At 33.0% G+C, this 22,225-nt stretch overlaps 2 protein-coding genes across 3 annotated transcripts in view; one reads left to right on the top strand and one right to left on the bottom strand.

The window, feature by feature from the left end:
• The window catches only part of LOC127712523 (syntaxin), a 54,957-nt gene extending 47,383 nt beyond the window's left edge, over positions 1-7,574 (bottom strand). For both annotated transcript variants that reach the window (XM_052219012.1, XM_052219011.1), the window contains exons 1-3: positions 7,321-7,574; positions 4,511-4,591; positions 3,438-3,537 (exon numbers count right to left, since the gene is read on the bottom strand). In XM_052219012.1, the coding sequence (XP_052074972.1) occupies positions 3,438-3,537; positions 4,511-4,591; positions 7,321-7,353 (214 nt within the window). In that variant the 5' untranslated portion in view covers positions 7,354-7,574. The remainder of the gene's footprint in view (positions 1-3,437; positions 3,538-4,510; positions 4,592-7,320) is intronic.
• Positions 7,575-7,632: 58 nt separating this feature from the next.
• On the top strand, positions 7,633-17,326 carry LOC127712527 (GTP-binding nuclear protein Ran). Its single transcript, XM_052219016.1, has 7 exons — positions 7,633-7,756; positions 9,335-9,377; positions 9,897-9,981; positions 11,320-11,445; positions 12,495-12,682; positions 14,123-14,293; positions 16,237-17,326. The coding sequence occupies exons 2-7, from the start codon at positions 9,348-9,350 to the stop codon at positions 16,279-16,281; spliced, it is 645 nt and encodes a 214-aa protein (XP_052074976.1). The 5' UTR covers positions 7,633-7,756; positions 9,335-9,347; the 3' UTR covers positions 16,282-17,326.
• Positions 17,327-22,225: the final 4,899 nt, after the last annotated feature.

The raw sequence follows: 22,225 nt of genomic DNA, 5'->3' as shown, positions 1-22,225 counted from the left end.
TTTGAACTTTATCTACAGTAACTTAATTAATAGTTAAGTATTGGAATGAATACAGTGAAACAGCTTGTCTCAGGTGATTTAACCTTAGATTAACTTGGGTTCAACCAGAGCAACTTAAATTTCAAAACCTGATTCTTTTAAATAAAAAAAAGAATGAACCACTGTTTAACAAATTTATTGTTTTAGTTATAATTTACACAATACACTAAAGGTTTTTTATTAGTTTAAACAATATTTATTGAGATAAATTTTCACATAACAATTCAATACGCTTGAAATAAATATCTATATTTATTAATGTGAATAGGACTGGGTGTATATCCCAATCATAAATACATGTACATGTATGCAGCTTTTCCTGAAATGGCAATAATTTATTTCTAATTTTAGATGCTCACATCAAAATCATAATAATAAATGTTCACAATGATATCTGAATTTACAGCATATCACCAAATAAACAAGATATTTTCTGGCATTTGTGGATCAGTAGTTTACTGTTGGCATAGCCACTCAAGAGTATTTTTAACTTTCTACAACCAATAAAGTCATCAATGTATTTATACCAATCTGTAGAAATTATTTGAAACCCTGGTCAATAATCTTGTTGCCCTTAGCTGTCTTCTTTCATATATATATATATATATCTTCTTGGGTCAGAGCACATGAATTCGCCAGTAATTGCTGGAAAATTGCCACTTATAGTATTGTTTGATTGAAAAAATTAATCAAGTGCCACTTACATTAGGATTGAGGTTTTTGTATTAGTTAATGAAATTTAGGAAGTTTTGTCTTTGACATGGTTTAATATTTGTTCTTTACATAAAGCATATTCTGACCAAGTCTGCCAGGTTAAGTACTGAAAGTGACAATGAGCACCAATGTCCAAACACATTTATTGTCCCACTTACATGTACATCTCAAAGTGATTTTATTAAATGATAACTTAACATTATTTTGCTGATACATTCAGGTTTAGAAAGTGTGTAAATATTTCATAAGATGAATAAACTTTCAAATTGTGGAAATAAGTGGTGACGTCAACTTCCTTTGAGGTGACAGCATTGGATTCTGCACAAACAACAGAATACACAGAATACACATACACATGTTGTGAAGGAAAATTTTTTTTCATTTGTATAATCAAATCCAACTCGCCCCTCAGACAAAGACAGAATTGGGTTTTCACCACCAACATGACCAAGCTTCAGAATAGTTTGGGTTTTTCACCACAACATTCCATAATGTATTTGGTTTTTCCATCATCAAGTTATTGAATTGCGATCTCTAGACATGATAGCTCAAATCAAGATGGTGATCCTTTGTTATCTTTTATCAATTTCAATGAAGTATATGAAGCTTTATTTGGTATATACACTGATGAGCAAGCCTTTTTTTAAATTTGTGTCATGTTTGTTTAAACATTCCTACCAGTTTTGTATTTAATAAACAAACTGGCAGTAGTTTCTATAGATACGTTACATAGTGATGTAAAATCAAAACAGAAACTGATCCAGTCTGAACAAGATTAATCAATATGGACTGTACATGTACTGAACCATCCTCAAAAGTCTGGATGCATTAAAAATCCAAATTCATATTGCTTAGCAAAAATTTAAAAGTCCTTTAAACAATGACCAGATTAAGGTTTTCTCTTGACATAACGCCTTAAAAATATGTTTAGACTAAATTTGAGCAAGGGCCAAATTTTAGAAATTCTAAGCGGAACCCGGAAAGCTATTTGATTGGGAGCTCTATTTTTAGAACGAAAGTACGTTTCCCAAAATTACTTTAAAAAAAAAAATAAATTAAGCGAAAACAATTTATAGATTAGGGTAAATAACACACTCTAAGCTACTAGAAAAATTGGAGACACAGAGATATGTAATTGGGTTCTCCTTTGCTTTAATTGGGTTTTTGAACACTTAAATTGACAAATGGATTGGGGTTTTTATTGCGTAATCAAGCAAATACACAGCTGCTTATCTGGAGCTCTGATATCTTAACTCTATACATGCTGAATTGTTTTCAGAAAATGTCTATTTTCCTTTTAGTTGTAAAGATATACAAATTTTATACAAATGAGCTATACCTTGCTGCAAGTGCTTCCAGAGGAACTAAGACAATAAAGCTAACACAGGTGATCCCTGGGTGGAGTTGTTGAGGTGAGAAGGAGGGGGTGGCTTGGTGGGACGCCTGGGTCACTCAGTCACAAAAAAGAAGCCCTCCAAAATTGCCATTTAACTATGATGTCAACATACAACAACTAGCTTCTAAAATTGTTGGAAGCCATTAGAGCTAAAACATTTATTTTGAGTAAAGACCATATAAGTACACCCCGGGGCCCAATATTTTGAGAGTTACAAAGTCATCATCATAATAAACATGTGCCACGTCCACTCTGTGTTTTTGTTAGATGTATTTCTATTTGTATCCATCTGATGAGTTAAGCCTTTTTCAACTGATTTTTATAGTTTGTTCTTATGTTGTACTGTTACACCACTTTCCTAGGTAAGGGGAGGGTTGGCGCCTTCAAACTAGTTTAACCCCGCCACATTCTAAATGTGCCTGTCCCAAGTCAGGAGCTTGTAATTCAGTGGTTGTCGTTTTTTGCTGTTTCTCATATTTGTTTTTTTGTTTATTGTTTTGCATAGTTTGTTCTTATGTTGTACTGTTACACCACTTTCCCAGGTAAGGGGAGGGTTGGCGCCAACAAACTAGCTTAACCCCGCCACATTCTGTATGTGCCTGTCCAAAGTCAGAACCTGTATTCAGTGGTTGTTGTTTGTTGCTGTGTAATCATTATTTTGTACATAAATTAGGCCGTTAGTTTTCTCGTTTGAATTGTTTTACATTTGTCATTTCGGGGCCTTTAATAACTGACTATGCAGTATGGGCTTTGCTCAAAGTTGAAGGCTGTATGGTGACCTATAGTTGTTAATTTCTGTGTCATTTGGTCTCTTGTGGAGAATTGTCTCATTGGAAATTATACCACATCTTCTTATTTATATATGCGTCAACTTCATGGAAAACTGCCATAATCCAAAACTTTAAAATATTGGAAGGATTAACTGACACACAACAGACAGGAAACCATGATGCCTTCCTACTATCATAGACTTGGGCATAACATACATGTACTTTGTGCTATCAAAGGGAATATACATTTAATATATTTATGACCATTAAATCTAAATCTGGAGAACAATTTTTAGCTCGTATTTCTTTGCCATACACACATTTATCAAAGAACAACTTTCAGAAGAATGTTGAACCCACAATTGTATGGTCAGGTCATATGTTTTCGTACGTCATATGAATTCGTACTATGCATGCTTTTTCAATGGAAATTGTGACGTCACAATGCATTCTTAATAGTACGAAAACCCATGAGACGAGGATATATTTGTAAAGGAAAAGTTAGTTTGAAAACTTACTATCATCATTTTGTGGTGCCATTAAAATCATACTGTGTTTTTTCTTCACATCTTCCACATTTGCTGATATTTTATCTATCATCCCCCTAATCTCCTCCACCTACAAGTTGACACATAAAATTTATAAACAAACAAGAGCAGAGCTAAAATATTATATAAAATAGGCATACTGTGATTTATTCCTTTATTTTCTTTGGTGTTTCCATACATTAACTTGTCGGAACAAAATTTCAAAGGACATTTAATTCTCTGTCTCAAATGTTGTTTTTAAAACCTGTAAAATTTGTCCCATAAATAATCTTATTTTACAGGACTAACAAGATTTAATCTGGTTTTTACAGGAGAACCAGTGTCTTTTGCAAACTCTGCTAATTTTCAATATATTTTGCAATAGTGAAATTACAACAGCAATCTGATAGAGGCTTAAAGGAGTCTCAATTGCTGATCTGGTGAAAACATATAGTGATTATCATATACATGTACTGGTATACATGTACCATGTTGATATTACTGGTAACCATGGTAACAAAGAACTGCTGGAAGGAGTTAATTTAGCATTACATTCATCTTGGTATTTTTTAAGCTCTGGTATGAGTTTTTATGCCGCTTACAGTTTCTGTAGACGTCTATTACAGTTTTAACATTAATAATGTGTAAAAATGCTGATTTTTTTTCAAAAATAGTCATTCAAGTAAGGGCAATAACTCATGTAAGTTGTCAATATTTGATTTCAGTTATATACGTGTTTGGGCATTTTGATGATCTTGTATTGATCATCATTTTTTTGCAACTTACAGTTTTTGATACAGTTAAGGCCATTGTGACTCGTGCTTTTTTACCCTTGTTAACGAATTTTAGGTGAAGGTTCAGCACTTGATTTTACTTTGTTGCGTTTTATAAAACCATTGAAATGCTTCTTCTGTTTGGTTTTGTGCATATTTTTCATATCCAACTCCCACCCTCAATCCACCAGTGTGGCCACCGTACACTAGCATAAATCATATTCAGAATCTGAACAATAAATGCCTCAAAGAAATATTTTCATATTAATAAATCTAAACAAAAGTTTGTACCTGTTCAAAGAACATCTCCATGAAACCACCACTGTCAACATTGACAGCAACATCGTCTGCGTCATCATCATCACTCTGTGCCTAAAATAAAACAAACAAGTACATTAACATATTAATATTGTTTGTTATGGTTTAAGTGTATTTTTACATGAAATAACCAGCATAAAAAAGAATCTAGGAATAAATTAATGTGGCTCAGCTACAAATACATTGTATATTTTTTTTAATCAATTTGATAAATTATCATTTTTCTTAAACAATATCTTTTACATGCACTTACATTTTGAGAGCAACTGTTCTTCGAAATTTTTCTTCTCTAATTATTTGTAAAATTTGTTGTTTTTAGTAAAAGTTGGGTTACTGTAATGAACCATACATGTAACTTTCAAAAAAGGGCCACACCAAATTAGGGGCTTGCTCTTCTAAATCGCTGTTCCGCATTTTTCTGATTTATTTGCTTATTAATTCGCTAAGAATTTTTTTCCTGCATGTTAGTTTTACAAGAACATTTCCAGTGTGGAAAAAACAAAATGCCTTTAGTGGGAATATACCTGAACATTTTCAAGATATGTCTTTTGGGTCAGGTAAAGGCTAACATTTGCAAATGTTTTTTTTTTTACAATTACTAATGTTTTGATGGTAGATCTTTGCTAGTGTGTTTAATACATTCACAACTTAGACAAAAAAAATAGTGTGCTTATGGTTTACTTCCTTAAAATTAAGCTGGTTAGTCAGAATTATTTTCTAGTCACATTCCTGAAAATATCTTTTTTCATGAAATATAGTTCATGTATTATAGATATTGCTATCTAGAACTTTTGCCAATTTGTTAATGATCAAAATGACAAAAAAATGTGCATGTTACCATGTAGTTTTATCAAATAAGTAAAAGAGGGGCGAAAGATACCAGAGTGACATTCAAACTCATAAATCGAAAATCAACTGACAACGCCATGGCTAAAAAAGAAAAAGACAAACAATAGTTCACAAAACACAACATAGAAAACTAAAGACTAAGCAACACGAACCCCACCAAAAACTGGGGGTGATCTCAGGTGCTCCGTAAGGGTAAGCAGATCCTGCTCCACATGTGGCACCTGTCATGTTGCTCATGTTAGTACAAACCCGGTAAATAGTCTAATACAGTAGGTCACATTCGTGAAAAGGGAACAGGATTGTAGTTACGACATTAGGAACATATCAGCTATCATCTGTGAAACGGATATCCCATAACGGTCAACCAACTTGTGATGGCGTCTGTAAAATTTACGAAGGGATGATTTCCACTTCACTATTTGGAACTCTTGGATTAATAGCAAACTAAGAGGTTGTATTAAACAGCAACTGATATATAAAAATAAGTATGTGGTATGATTGCCAATGAGACAACTCTCCACCAGAGACCAAATGATGTAGACGCTAACAACTTTAGGACCGTACAGCCTTCAACAATATTCCAAGAAATCTGTATTAAAACATTAATTAGGGTTGGCACTCAAAATTAGGGTCAGTATAGGAAACCCTCAACACATATATATTTTTACTTTTTTTAACTTATTTCAACTCGGGAGAATTTAAAGCTTGGCTTACAATATAAGATTTTAAATCTTTAAGTCCAAATAATAATACTTTTCAATAATTGACTGTACTTCTTTATTCTGTCTATTGTTTGAGACTGTTATCATGTATATTGCCCCCTAGATGTATTCCCATAATCTTTGTCGTTGGTTTGTTGTCTTTTTGTCGTATAACCTTATGTGAAAATGAAAGGAATAAGACAACAAAGATCGAGTGGATTAACTTCTTTCACCAAAACATTAATGTGTTGTCTGCGTATGTCTTATTGTTATTTACTAATGTTTGTCCTTTTATTTTTATTTAGTTGATTATTTGGTGTTCCTTTTCATACATGTATACGTCAGCTCATTCATTATAATTTGTAAAGTACATGTATATGGATATATGAAAACAATTGGTTTCCTTAAGCAGCTTTACACAAAGACAACACGGTACAGATAATATAAAAGATCAATCTCAGAAAAATGAAGATAAATGATATAGGACATCTAAGAGAGACTCAGATCCATAGGACGTCGTGAGTAAAAATATTGGACACCGATTTGAGAAAGTGAATTTACATCGGTCATCGATTGAGGAACGGACATCAGTTAGAGAACAGACATTGATCAGAGTCTTTTTTAGCATTACAATCAAGAACCCCTGGGTCAGTAGCTTCCTAGCTATATATAGTAAGTCACAACCTCTAAACAGGAAATCCAGATACAATGTAGGAAAAGAACAAGAGAAGAGCAGTTCCAATAAGAACAATCCAACAATACAGTAACTAGAGGACATTACACAGTCTTCCACAAGTCAATATAGATAAGGGTGTATACATCGTACATGTATACCATAGGCATAGGCCTTTTACTTTACAGGCCCTGTACTTTTAATGGTTAGTATTCAATTTACGGTAAGCTAATGGTCTGTTTTAGATACGGTTGAGAATTAGTTTAAAATTGGCCTATTTGGGTTGGGACTCCTAAGGTAAAAGAAAGCCGTATACAATATTGCTGGAACAAATAAAACATGCTTAATATTTCTTAGTTATGACTGTCAGATTCCCCATAATTTTTCTTGGTCCATTATCATGATTATGACAACATATTACGTTTGTTTATGGTTAACTTTAAACAATTGGTAAATGTTTTTAAACATTAAACGCAATTACAACTTAAGGGGGAGGGGTGTAAGAAATCAGTGTCCTCTCAGGTTGATTTCAGTCCCAACTTGGCCGGCTAAATCCTTACCGCTTTTAAAGCCGCAAGACGATCTTTGGTCATTTTTCAACTTAAGTGTAAACTATTTTCATCAACTCATTAAGATCACTGTAGTCTTTGTATGTAATGTTACATGTTACTTCCAAATTCCGATGATACATAAGAAAATCGATACAATTTTAATATCGTCTACCATCATAACACAAGCAAGTGCGCAAGTTCATGCGGGGTTTCCTTCTTCCGGCTGTGTCGCACTTAATGTTTTTTTTTTTAGCGGGTAAATAATATTTGTTGTAGAATTTAAATTTTCAAAGATATTCTAAAGTACAGAAATCTTCCATCGCATAAGCTCTATTTTTGGTAGTTTATATAATATAAATTGCTGGAAAATACCCGCCAAAACCAGTTTTAAACCCCCCTTCCGGTGAATCTCTTGCGCCATTTCTTGACTGTAGAGGGATAGCAGGTAAAATCGTCTGTCATCTTATGGAAAAAATCAATTCAATTACACCTTTGATCAATTATTTGTATAGCAAACAACATGTTTCAATGTTTGTTCACTTCATTTTTAATTGATACTCATTCAACTCGTCCCCACAACCGATATACCTGACTGTCTTTGTCATTCTACTACTCATAAACGATAAACTTTACTGGAGTGAGATTTACAATTTCCGTCAGTATAGACGCTAAATAGTTACAGTACAAAACTTGTAGTGTATCACAACCTTAGGTTTATAGGCATCCAGAATTTCACAGTCAATTCTAAAAGAAATAAATAATTATGCGTCAAATAGGGGGAATGATGCCTATAATTTCTGTGATACACTGAATTCACTTACAATTGCTCATTGGATTTACTTCATGGAGGTGTAAACAAACAGTCAGTGATCAGCTCTTTGATATTTATTGGATCTTGCTAAGTGAGGTTTCATGTATTTAAAGAAATTTCGCCTTGATCATTGCTGAAGTGCAAACGAGAACCTTAAAATTTGTAGAGCTTTCATCGCCATTGTAACTTTGTTGATAATTTTATGAACCTGCAGATAATAAAGAACAGGAGATTTGTAATGCTAAGTAGTACCTCAGTACTGTTAAATATGTTCATTGTCAAGGTCCTCTCAAGTCTCGACATCACAGAGTCTCGTTTCTGTGAAGTGTTTACGGCATGGACCTACACATGTAGGCTGTGATATACACAGGATTTAAATTAAGATTTGATTTATGTTATAGTTACATTGGTCTGATTATGCATACATCTGACAACTAAGAACTAGAATGTCTATATTTTACTTCAACTGTTCAACACCTTTAAAACTTAATGCAAGAGAACAAACTTGATAGAATTTGAATGACTTTAAATTTACCAAGAATGAGTCAAAGAATAAAAACTAATAGAATTTTCCAAAATTATTTAAATTTTTAACAGCTCAGATCTTAATTGTTGTCAACAAGGCTGAAACATCATATCTATTTTAAAATTGTACTTTGGAACAAACTGGTTCAAACCGACTTTCAGAGCAATATTGCACAACATCAAACAATTTAAATAGGACAGTTGAAAAGAACTTACAGAAGAGCTGAAGATTAGATAGGTGTATTATAAAAGTTTTGGTGAAAAAAAGCGTTTTGTAAGAATTATTAAAAGTTAGTGAATTCACAAACTTTAAACTTTTATCCATTCAAAATCTCTGGATTAAAAATTTGTATGCAGGCCTGCATTGATCTAAGTATACTGACTTGTTCATGATATACTATCAATTTAAGTTGTGAGATTTTTTTGTGAAATGCAGGCCAGAGAATTGAGCACAGGAAAAATTTTCATTTACAAAATATCAAAAGGGCAGATTAAACAATACAGAAATCCAACAACAATTAATGTCAAAAGTCAAAAAGTCTTCTGTATTGCTGAACACTAGATGGGAGAATCTTTGAAATTATTTTCTGACATTTGCAAGTTTAGTGATGTGTTTTTAAACGAGTTCAATAGACTACTGGACTATTAATGTTTGTATTGTATTGTTCTTTTATTTTATTATTTTAGAAATTAAACAAACATGACAGAAGCAGCAGCACCTACCTTCAAGGTAAGTTGTGATCTTTATTTGAAAGAAAGATGGAACATCAAGCTATAACTGTTTTAATTATGTGATATCGTGTACAAAGATGTTGAAATACAAATGAAGCTACCAGCATGTAATGCTGTGTGGAAAAATGGTCTATAGTTTTAAAACTTGTATAGATGTGTACATTTGGTTCTTGTACATATATATAGGAATATTGGACATTGGTTATAGGCCATTGAGCTAGCAACCTATTTACATTTTAATAAAGAGAAAAACAAATTGAACTTGTTAAATATTTTCTATAACACACTTTAACAAATTATAGATATATGTACATTTGTTCAAGATTTAATACACACTTAAAGATGTTTAATTATATAATACAATCTTGATTACTTGTAATGATTTTATTTCGAAGAAGAGCAACTAAATATCTTTTTACATCAAGCACTGGTCTTGTCTAGATGAGTTGCAATGATCATTGTACATGTACTTCAATTTCTTGTAAACAAATTTTAATTCATTTATACTTACTTGCAGCTTGTTCTGGTTGGAGATGGAGGTGTTGGAAAAACCACATTTGTAAAAAGGCATTTGACTGGTGAATTTGAAAAGAGATATGTTGGTATGTTGTATGATAGCTATTTTCAAATGCATGTGTAAAATATATCAAGAAACCTGTCTTGAACCATTCTTGGGTGAAGAATGATCAAAGTGAAAAGTTTATTGTCATGATTGTGCACGTATGTTCTCAAACCAAAACTATAGGATGGCGTTTAAAATTAAAATTGGGTATAAGCCATCTTTTATCTAGATTAAAATAAATCAGTGCTGCAGAAATTCTATATTGCACACACTATTTGTTGAGTAATATGTACCTTTTATCACTCTTTACAAAAATCACTTATAAAAAATACAAATCAAGATAACATGAAAATAATTGGTGGTTGAGGGACGTTAACCTGCATAAAAGCATCCCTCACAAATAACACATTTAGGCAATGAAATTCTTGGACACTTGTTTCGCTACAGTCCCACATTTGATCTCGTACCCTAACATTGTTCGGATGTTTTCTCATTAGCAATCATGCCTCTTCTTATATTAATGGTCTATAGATAATGCTTTTCATTCAAATTGGGAGTTCAAACCATAGACTAAATTTGGTTTAATTGAGAATAACTTGAATAGGTGTCTATTATGATGTGCTACAGATGTGATGTGCGATTAAAGAATTGGCAATCATTTTACAAAATATGTTGAAACACAAAAAGGCCAAAAAAAAAACTAGCTACATTTCATCTATATTTCATTAATGAGCTTTAAAAATTGCATCCTGATTTTATTTTTATGCCGTAGTGGAGGTGGCATTAAGTTTTACCCTTGTACGTCCTGAAATTGGTTTCCCTTCTCTAACTTTAGAGTGTCTCAACCAAATGTTATGAAACTTATACACAATGCTTATTACCACAAAACACAGATCAAATTAGAATTTGGGTGGCATCACTTTTACTGTTCTAGAGTTATGCCCCTTTACAAATGGAAAAATTGCTGAAATTTTTGTTTCCGTTCTCGAGTTAAGTTTACCTCAACCAAATGTTATGAATCTTATACACAATGAATGTTACCACAAAACACCGATCAAGTACGAAGTTGGGTGTCGTCACTTTTACCGTTCTTGAGATGTCCTTTTATAAAGTTATATGCAAGCGGGGACATCATCTGTATCCCATGGACACATTCTCCATTTATTTTATGAAATTCTAATGACTAATGAGTAATCCAGAAAAATGGCCTGAGGTAATTGGAACTCTATTCTAATTGGGTACAACCAACTGATTTTAAATTTTTTCTGTAATGCATAAAAATCAATGAAACTGATAATATATCCCCACAGGCCCACACACCTAGATTAATAAAAATATAGATATTTATTTTCGATCATATATATATACTTTATTACAGCCACATTAGGTGTAGAAGTCCATCCATTAAAATTTCACACAAACAGAGGAGAAATGGTGTTCAATGTGTGGGATACAGCAGGACAAGAAAAATATGGTGGTTTGAGAGATGGCTATTATATCCAAGGTAAGACTTAAAACACAGTACAATTTATGTTACAAATCTGCTTGAAAATTATAATAGAGGTTTCATAACAAGTGAAAATTGGATATCACTTGATATCAACTCCAGTTATTTAATTTCAATATAATAATAAACGATTCTTTGGTCAGTTTATTGTAACTATTTAAATTAAATAATGAGACTTGATATAAAGCGATATCCAGTTCTCGCTAGTTGTTAAACCTATTTCTCTTAACACCCTTTTTGTGTTAAATAAAAAATTCAGTGAATCTTTGATCTAGTCTTTTGCACATGCCATGAGGACCACGAGTGACGTCATATGTCCTTTTCCCGCGTCAATCTTTAACATCGGACATTTTAAAACTTTTTGCACGCTTCAGAATGTAATAAATTGGACAAAAAGAAGATTTCCAGGTGACAAGTGTGGGTGTTTTGTATATTATTGAAGAAATCACGGTATGTCTGTTGCCATGGACAAAATGTACATCGTCTTAACCTATAAAAGTTATTGATGACCCAACGAATAGCCAATGGAAATGTCGTAATATTGTCTCATGATGCTGGATTAGCCAATCGAATTAACACAGTTTTCATATCACTTTTTCGTATCACACTCTGTGCAGTGTGATACGAGATATATCTCTTCATGCAAGAAATGGATAACAGGCCATAACCATAAGAGAATTTATTAATCAGAATAGTTGTACAGTGTGGCGTTTTCATGCTCTGTTTCGATATTAAATTATATTGGTTTTGAGTTTGGGACTGTTTCAGAAAAAAATATTTGGTGGTCAGAACTCTATTTTTGGAAAGATTGGAACTCATTTCTAAAAATTTATCATACCAACCAGGATGTAGCAGTGTTGGCCACTAAATTAACCATTGTCTTCACACAGAAATTTAGTTCCCGATATGTCTGATGTCTGTAAATATGTGCAAATGATTTGTTAAAACTTTTGTTATATTTTTAGATTAGTTATTTTAAGTATGCATATCATTTATCTGTTAAATTGTCTGGTCATTTTTGTCTCAACACATATATGTGTTTGCAGGTCAATGTGCCATCATCATGTTTGATGTAACATCTCGAGTAACATACAAAAATGTTCCTAACTGGCATCGAGATTTGGTACGAGTGTGTGAGAACATTCCCATTGTGTTGTGTGGTAACAAAGTTGACATCAAAGACAGAAAGGTCAAAGCCAAAGCTATTGTATTCCACAGAAAGAAGAACTTACAGGTATTTATAAAAGAAGGGTATAAAATTGGGAGAGAATCAGTTTGCTAATTCTGAATACAACTGTCTGCAAAGGTTTTTATAGGTTTTCAACTATATAAGATAAATTAAAAGGAAAAAGAAATATTAATTTGTAATTAGACCACATATAAAACTTAAGTTGACCAATGTGAAATGAGAAAAAGGAGTTCACCATATTATTTTTATGGTACGGTTATTTTAAACTAGCCTGTCAGATTTCACTGGAAACTATGTCTACTGCTTTTACAATGGTATTTGAATTTTCCCTGAAGAAAAACCTGAAGCATGGTCAACATTCGATAATTTAGAAAAAAAAATTGCAAGACCCATTATAAATAGACATTCCATCTGAAAGCAAGTTTAATTATATTCCTACTATTAAAGTAGGGGCAATATTACAATCACTGGGAGGGATTGTACCTGATTTTCATATAATGAAGACATAATCTTTCAATCAGTTTAATTGAGGTCTGGAGCTGGCATGTCAGTAACTGCTAGTAGTCCTTTGTTAATTTATGTATCATTGTCATTTTGCTTAGTTTCTTTTGTTACCTATTCTGACATCGGACTCAGACTTCTTTTAAACTGAGTTTTACTGTGCGTTTTGCTATGTGTGTCTTTATTTTACATTGGCTAGAGGTATAGGGGGAGGGTTGAGATCTCACAAAACATGTTTAACCCCGCCACATTTTTGGGCCTGTCCCAAGTCAGGAGCCTCTGGCCTTTGTTAGTCTTGTATGTTGTTTAATTTTAGTTCCATTATATGTTTTGGAGTTTAGTGTGATGTCCATTTTCACTGAACCAGTACACAATTTTATTTAGGGGCCAGCTGAGGACCACCTCCGGGTGCTGGATTTTCTCGCTGCGTTGAAGACCCATTGGTGGCCTTCGGCTGTTATCTGCTCTTTGGTCGGGCTGTTGTCTCTTTGACATATTCCCAGAGAAATAGAAGATACCAAAAGAAAAAATCACAAATCGAAATAAACTTGACCCTCGCCATGGTATAAAAAAATGTCAAATAAGGAGATGACAGTCCACAAAACACTACTTAGAAAACTATACAATGAGCAACATGAACCCAACCAAAATCCTGGTGATCTTGGTTGTTACAAAAGGGTAAGCAGATCCCACTCCACATGTGGGACCCATTGTGTTGCCCATGGCAAGTAAAAATTATGTGATCAGAAAAATAAAATCCCTCGAGTGTATTAAGAAAAAATGTAACAATTTTATTTAAATAAACCGTAAATCTTTTATTTCTAATTACAATATTTTTCATATGAAATTTTTTTCATTCAAGTTTTTATATTAATTCTGTTAAATTTCTTCTGTCTTTCCAAACAACAATTACACTATCATCTTGTAACATCATGAAATTTGTTCCTAAGAACTCTGAAATTGAATATTTTAAAATATTTTCAGTATTACGACATAAGTGCCAAGAGTAACTACAACTTTGAGAAACCTTTCTTGTGGCTTGCAAGAAAATTGTGTGGTGATGCCAACTTAGAATTTGTAGCTATGCCAGCCTTAGCTCCACCAGAAATCCAGATGGACCCAAACTTGGCCTTCCAGTACGAACAAGAATTAAAGGTAAGCATATGGCTGAATTAAACTGATATTAAAAAAAAAACTTGGTCAAAATGTATTGAAAGGGACTGGTAAATGGGCAAACAACTGTAGGTAAATATTTCACCAGTAACATGTGACATGTATTTTTAGTGAATTCTATACCTTCAACATATAAATGGAGTTGTGTTGATAGAATGGTACTAATTAAATATTTTCACAAAGAAGAATTAATGTAAAATGTATTACACTGCACAGAAAGTATATAACAAAATTTTTAAAAGATGGTGCCAAATTAGTGTTTATGACCTCTATTTGGTTGTGAATTGAACATAGTGTGCTATGGACACACATTTTTATTTTGATTTTAAAAATGATTAAATTAGTATTGCCATTCAAGGATCTGGAAATTTTTCCACACAATTTCGGTCATTTTGAGATGATTGAAAAGTTGGTGCCCCTTTCCAAATTGTCGATGTCAACTTGAGTCTTTACTAGATTCATAGCATCAACGAACTTGTATTGCTGTTTCATCGCATTTACTTAGTAAATGTCTTACCATTACCATGAAGAACAGTTTAGGGAAGGCAATAGTTTAAAATTGAAATGATTTTAATGACTCAAAATGGTAAATCTCTCAGACATTGCTTACGTTTCTTTCGATTTGACAAAAGTTAAAACCGGAAGTTTGCGATAAAGTTAAAGTACGAATAATTCCGGATTTATTTCCGGGATTTGTTTTGTTTATCAAATTGACATGAAATCACCATCTTTTTATGTTTTTTTTTATTTTATTACCTTTAAAAGTGTTTGAATGTAACAGACAATAGTTGCACTCGTTTAATTTAGCATGTCATCAATTTGCATTTTTCGATTAAATATTAAATTTGCTGAAGACAATTTCACGCATGCGTATTATATAGTAAATAAAGCACATGAAAAAATACTTTTTTCTTCGTAAATTTAGGTTTAATTTTTAAATCAGATTTGATGATTGTCTTTGCTGAAAAGTAATCAAATAATGAATACACTTGTCAGGGAATTTCAATTTTTGTTAAGATATTATTCTGAGCTTGTGATCACTGTCAGGTGTGGATTAAAACCACAGGTAAAAAGTGATTAGCGATCATTAGCCAATGTTTCCCGGAGGCATTGATATAGATATTAGGAGGGCCCTCAGGATTATCAAACTACTGGAGTGGCAGTTTTATTACAGGAAAGGGATTATAAACAAAAACAAGTGATCACAACTTACACAAGACAGTGCAAAATGGCGATTAAGAAATCCGATTTCAAACATTGAGTCAATGAAATGACCGAAATTACTTCTTTAAAAAAATAAAATTTGTCCTAAATCCCAATTACTCGTTTAGGACAAATAGCTTCATCTTAGGACATGACTGGCATATATGACCGTTTCCGGAGCCTTGTTGCCATTGGAAATATTGAAACCTCTGTTGAACAGAATGGGGCTTCAAGATATCTTGTTCTAATTTTGTGATTGTTTGGTAATTTTATTTTAGATTACATGGCTAGAATTTTTGATTATTAAAATTATTCTTTAAAGACAGTCATTAGCCTTTGACATATTTTACTTTAGTCTTTCAATATGCTCCATGATAACTTTGAGAACATTTCCAAACTTGAAATTTTCAAATCAATAAGTTTGTCATGTAATAACAAATCAGTTGAATTAAGGAATAAAAGGCATTATGCACCGAAAAAAAAAGAAGTTTAGGTTTGAAGTCAAAACAAATCAATTTGAAATGTGAAAGATTATGTAATACAGCTTGTGAGACTATAATATTGAATATATTGAAATGAAACTTGCTAGATGATGGGCATCTACTTTTATAAAGGCTGTATGTTAACCTGTAGATGTACATGTATGTTTTGAAATGCCAACTAGATACGGCTAGATTTTACAGTTCTATGTTAATTAAAATTGATAATTTTTTTCATTGCAGACAGCACAAGATGTAGCCCTCCCTGACGACGATGATGATTTATAATGAGTGTCTGAACTTAGTTTGACTATTCATGTGAAGTTTTTATCCAAACAAAGTAGCTGACAAACCTTGCAGATGGAGAGGACTCATTGGACATTCAGAGAATGACGATATTTAAATTTACTCCATTTAGCATAATATGGCTCATTTTTATATCTGCTCCCTCTATTATAATAATAGCGGAATGCCTTTTGGTGCAATTTATATACAGGATTGGTGCCACATTGTTAGCTGCTCTGTTGCCATGGTGATTGATCTGATATTAAACAATAGGACTGCACATTATCCTTAAGAAAGCTTTGGATTAGTCGTCGCTCTAGAAAAGAACTGTTTATTTGGGAAAAAATTATAGCTGTATATTTTAATACTTAATTGTTTAAAATCTGTAAAATGTATCATCTTTTCATGAATTATGTGAACATTTAACATACTGAAAATCATGTTATTTATTTATTTGGAAATACAGCGATAATTTGAAGCATTCTTAAGCTAGGGTTGTATATTATTTGTATTCCTTTTGATCACAATGTAATAAAATAGATGCTGCTCAAAAGGAGAGAGGCTATTATTTATAGTAAGTTGATGAATGAAAGGGTTGTATGAAAAAGAAAGTTGTTATTTTGGACTTTTTACACTATTTTGTCATATTGTGAACTTAATTTTTAGGCCAGGGCTTCATAATTTTGTTTAAATGTTTTCTTCATAGTTGATAACCTATCAATTTTGATTATTATTTTTAGTGCATTTTTAAAAAAAATCAATTTGAGGTGAATTACTTAAATTAAATTCATTGAATTTCTGTAAAATTGTGAAGCCCTGTATATTCAGATACTTTAAATGCTATTATTCTACTATAAATGCTTTGTTAGACCTAATTTTTACTTGACACAGATTTGATATAACAAAAATATGTCTTTTGTATTGTATTGAGAGAAAGGTTCAATTAGATTTTAAATGAATTGATATTGTAAACTCGTTTTATGTGAAACAAAGCATTTGTTTTATGTGATTTTCAAAAACAACAGAAAATAAATATTAAAAGTGATAATTTGTTGATATAAACATGAATGCCTTCACAATGCCAATGAATCCGGCCAGATTGGATACGAAGTCTTGGGTTTGTCTTAGGCCCACAAAATACTGTTTATGGTTACACTGGTCAGTAGCATTTACATGTATGTGTATTATGTTTTCAAGCTAAGATCAAAATTATCAGTGGTCACTAGTCTTAAGCTAAAAGTGTAATTTAAAAAGGAAAATTCTATAACAAATTCATTATAAAACGCTGTTTAACTTGAAATCCTGTAAACAATTTTGTTTTGTTTGTCTTTTTCAATCATACCACCTGATTGCAGAAAGATGCCATTTGTAATTAAACTGCCAAATAGGTAACTCATTCATTTGCCAGTACTGAGAAAAAGTGTTCAGTGTCTGTCAGGTGTAAACACACTTTATTAGAGCCACAGGATTAAGTTCTATCTTTGAGATAACAGATTCTTTTACACTTAATAAAAAGTTGAAAACATGCATACAAATGGTTTGAAATTTAAGGAAAAATCTTGTGTTTATTTGGAACTGTACTAAAATAGATTTTGATGATCATATTGTTCTATATTATGTGACAAAAATTGAATGACTTCCCAGCATAACAAAGTTACAGTATTAAGTGTTATCGAAATTCATTCGTCTTGATTTGTTAAAAGCAACTACAAAAATCACTATGTGTGGTTGCAGTCAAAAGGTTGTGCATTGTTTTGAATATTTTGCATTCTGTGAAGGATTTAACTTCCCGTCGCTTAGAATTACAGAAAATTGCCAATGAACAATTTCAATAAAAGAAATATCCCATGATGGACAGTTTGGATGGCTGGCCTCTTTTTTTGCTTGCCACTTGAGAGTAGGTCCCATGCAAATACCGTGAGGCAGAAATATCCCAGGCTACAGGCATGTATTGGACATGTGGCCATTTCATTTGAAGTAGGTGCCAAACTATTTAAAAACTTGTCACAAATTCTGAGAACAGCACTTTTGCACTATTACAAAGGAGTATGTAAAAAAAAAAAGCCTTTTAAAGATGATGTAAATAAAGGCATAAATGGCTTAATATACAATATAAGGTGAATTAGTAAACAAAATGATTTGTTAAATTGAAGATGCAGCCTTTCATCAATTTAATTAGAAAGAAAAATATTGTCAAATGTGGTCTTAATACAAGGACAGGAATTACCAACAGATGACTCAGAGAAAAAAGACAACACCAACAAGCAATACATGGTTCACATAGCATGACTAAGAACAGTGCAATACTGGGGGTCTAAACCAGTTTTTGTGTGTGCAAGCCTCCCCTTTTCCTATCCTGCTATTCAAACCATATCTCGACAATAAAATTCAAAAAACAAGATGCTTCAAAGAGCCTATATCAAGTATCTGTTAAAAATATAGTTGGTATTTATCATTTTTGCTGTTTCCAGTGTCTCAACCTCATTGTGTTTCGAGATCATAAGCAAAAACAATAAAAATCTTCCATAAAGGGCCAAAAACTCCTTTAAAGAGTCGCTCAATGGTTTCAGCCATTTAAGCACTTTTTATTATCTTGTATTACTGTTTGAAATTTCTACCTATCTATTATACTTTTTGGAAATGGCAGGCTTAACACTAGAAAATTCTTCAAAAATCAATTAAGGGCAATAACTTCCATAAAAATTCATTCCATGGTTTTGGTTGTGTGATATTTTCATAAATCTTGTAATGCTGATCAATTTTGCTGTTATTAGTTCCCACCTTTCTAATAAAGTTTTCAAAATAATGGGCAAAACCACAAAAATTGGTCTAAAATCTTTTAAATGTAAGGGCAATAACTTCTGCAAGGAGTTGTCCTATTGATATTTTTTGTATCACCTTTGGCGAAAGATGCAGAATGCAAGACATAGAGATTACAATCTGGCTGCGGCTACTTAAACTATTTGTATAAAGCTTCATATTTCAGAAGGTTGAATACCTTGTATGCAGATGCTTACCATATGTTAGGAAGTTTCCGTCTCATATTGTTCAGCAACTGCTTTTTTTTTGTCATGTGAAATACTACTTATTATGAATAATAGAATAACTGACTATATTTGGTATATTGGATCCTTGCAAGGTTTACATGTCTTGTCAGAAAGGGTTCGGCTGACCTCAATCTTATTTCATGAATAGGTGATCAAGGTCAAGTCTGTAATCTCAGATATTATAAGCATTATGTTTACTATGTGTGGAATGATTTGCAGGATTCATTAGACCTTGACCTCATTTTCAATCGTTCATTAGTCTATGTTTAGTTTTCAAGGCTATTTCCGATTCTAAAGTATTATTAGCAATAGGTCAACTATATTCTGTGTATGTAATGATTGCATGGTGTTCACGTTGTCTGGCATGGTTTATTTGACCATGACCTCATTTTTATTAGCTCACCTGGCCGAAGGGCCAAGTGAGATTTTCCCATCACTTGGCGTCCGTCGTCGTTAGCTTTTTACAAAATCTTCTCTGAAACCATTGGGTCAAATTTAACCAAACTTGGCCACAATCATCATTAGGGTATCTAGTTTAAAAAATGTGTCTGATGACCCCGCCAACCATCCAAGATGGCCACCATGGCTAAAAATAGAATAGGGGTAAAATATGTAGATTTTGGCTTATATCTCTGAAACCAAAGCATTTAGAGTAAATCTGACATGGGTAAAACTGATTATCAGGTCAAGATCTATCTGCCTTGAAATTTTCAGACAAATCTGACAACCTGTTGTTGGGTTGCTGCCCCTGAATTGGTAATTTTAAGGAAATTTTGCAGTTTTTATACGACCGCAAAAAATTTTTGCGGTCGTATATTGGCATGACGTTGGCGTCGTCGATGTCGTCGTCTGAAGACACATTGGTTTTCGCACTCTAACTTTAGTTTAAGTGAATGGATCTCTATGAAATTTTACCATAAGGTTAAATACCACAAAAGGAAGGTTGGGATTGATTTTGGGGGTTATGGTACCAACAGTTAAGGAATTAGGGGCCAAAAAGGGGCCAAAAATAAGCATTTTTGTAACTTCCAGACATAACTTGTGTGTTAGTGTATGGATCTCTCTGACATTGTACCACAAGGTTCCATATCACACAGGGAATGCTGGGGTTGATTTTGGGGGTAATTGCCTCAAAATATTAGGAATTAAGGGCCAAAAAAGGGGCAAAAAACAAGCATTTTTCTAGTTTCATGACAATAACTTGTGTGTAAGTGTATGGATCTTTCTGAGATTGTACTACAAGGTTCCATATCACAAAGGGAAAGCTGGAATTGAGTTTGGGGGTAATTACCCAAAACGTTTAGGAATAAGGGGCCAAAAGGGGGCCAAAAATAAGCATTTTTCTAGTTTCCAGACAATAACTTGTGTTCAAGTGTATGGATCTCTCTGAAATTATACCACAAGATTCCATATCACACAGGGAATGCTGGGATTGATTTTGGGGGTAATTGCCTCAAAATATTAGGAATTAGGGGCCAAAAAAGGGGCAAAAAACAAGCATTTTTCTAGTTTCATGATAATAACTTGTGTGTAAGTGTATGGATCTTTCTGAAATTGTACTACAAGGTTCCATATCACAAAGGGAAAGCTGGAATTGAGTTTGGGGGTAATTGCCCAAAACATTTAGGAATAAGGGGCCAAAAATAAGCATTTTTCTAGTTTCCAGACAATAACTTGTGTTCAAGTGTATGGATCTCTCTGAAATTGTACTGCAAGGTACCATACCACAAAGGGAAGGCTGGGATTGAGTTTGAGGGTGATGAATCATAAGGGGGTTCAAAAAATTTGGGGGGGGGGGGTTTCCTTTTTTTTCTTTTTTTCCTTTTTTTTTTGACTGCAAAAAATTTTTGCGGTCGTATATTGGTATGACGTTGTCGTCGTCGTCTGGCGTCATCCGGCGTCGTCCGAAGACACATTGGTTTTTGCACTCTAACTTTAGTTTAAGTGAATGGATCTCTATGAAATTTTACCATAAGGTTCAATACCACAAAAGGAAGGTTGGGATTGATTTTGGGGGTTATGGTACCAACAGTTAAGGAATTAGGGGCCAAAAAGGGGCCAAAAATAAGCATTTTTGTAACTTCCAGACATAACTTGTGTGTTAGTGTATGGATCTCTCTGACATTGTACCACAAGGTTCCATATCACGCAGGGAATGCTGGGATTAATTTTGGGGGTAATTGCCTCAAAATATTAGGAATTAGGGGCCCAAAAAGGGGCAAAAAACAAGCATTTTTCTAGTTTCAAGATAATAACTTGTGTGTAAGTGTATGGATCTTTCTGAAATTGTACTACAAGGTTCCATATCACAAAGGGAAAGCTGGAATTGAGTTTGGGGGTAATTGGCCAAAATGTTGAGGAATAAGGGGCCAAAAATAAGCATTTTTCTAGTTTCCAGACAATAACTTGTGTTCAAGTGTATGGATCTCTCTGAAATTGTACCACATGGTTTCATATCACACAGGGAATGCTGGGATTGATTTTGGGGGTAATTGCCTCAAAATATTAGGAATTAGGGGCCCAAAAAGGGGCAAAAAACAAGCATTTTTCTAGTTTCAAGATAATAACTTGTGTGTTAGTGTATGGATCTTTCTGAAATTGTACTACAAGGTTCCATATCACAAAGGGAAAGCTGGAATTGAGTTTGGGGGTAATTGCCCAAAACGTTTAGGAATAAGGGGCCAAAAAGGAGCCAAAAATAAGCATTTTTCTAGTTTCCAGACAATAACTTGTGTTCAAGTGTATGGATCTCTCTGAAATTGTACTGCAAGGTACCATACCACAAAGGGAAGGCTTGGATTGAGTTTGGGGGTGATGAATCATAAGGGGGTTCAAAAAATTTGGGGGGGGGGATTTTTTTTTTTTCCTTTTTTTTCTTTTTTTCCTTTTTTTTTCTTTTA

The sequence above is a fragment of the Mytilus californianus genome, unplaced genomic scaffold, assembly GCF_021869535.1.
Source record: "Mytilus californianus isolate M0D057914Y unplaced genomic scaffold, xbMytCali1.0.p SCAF_8, whole genome shotgun sequence".
Lineage (NCBI taxonomy): Eukaryota > Metazoa > Mollusca > Bivalvia > Mytilida > Mytilidae > Mytilus > Mytilus californianus.
The sequence above is the reverse complement of the archived record's forward strand: the minus strand, read 5'-3'. Positions and strand labels throughout refer to the sequence as shown.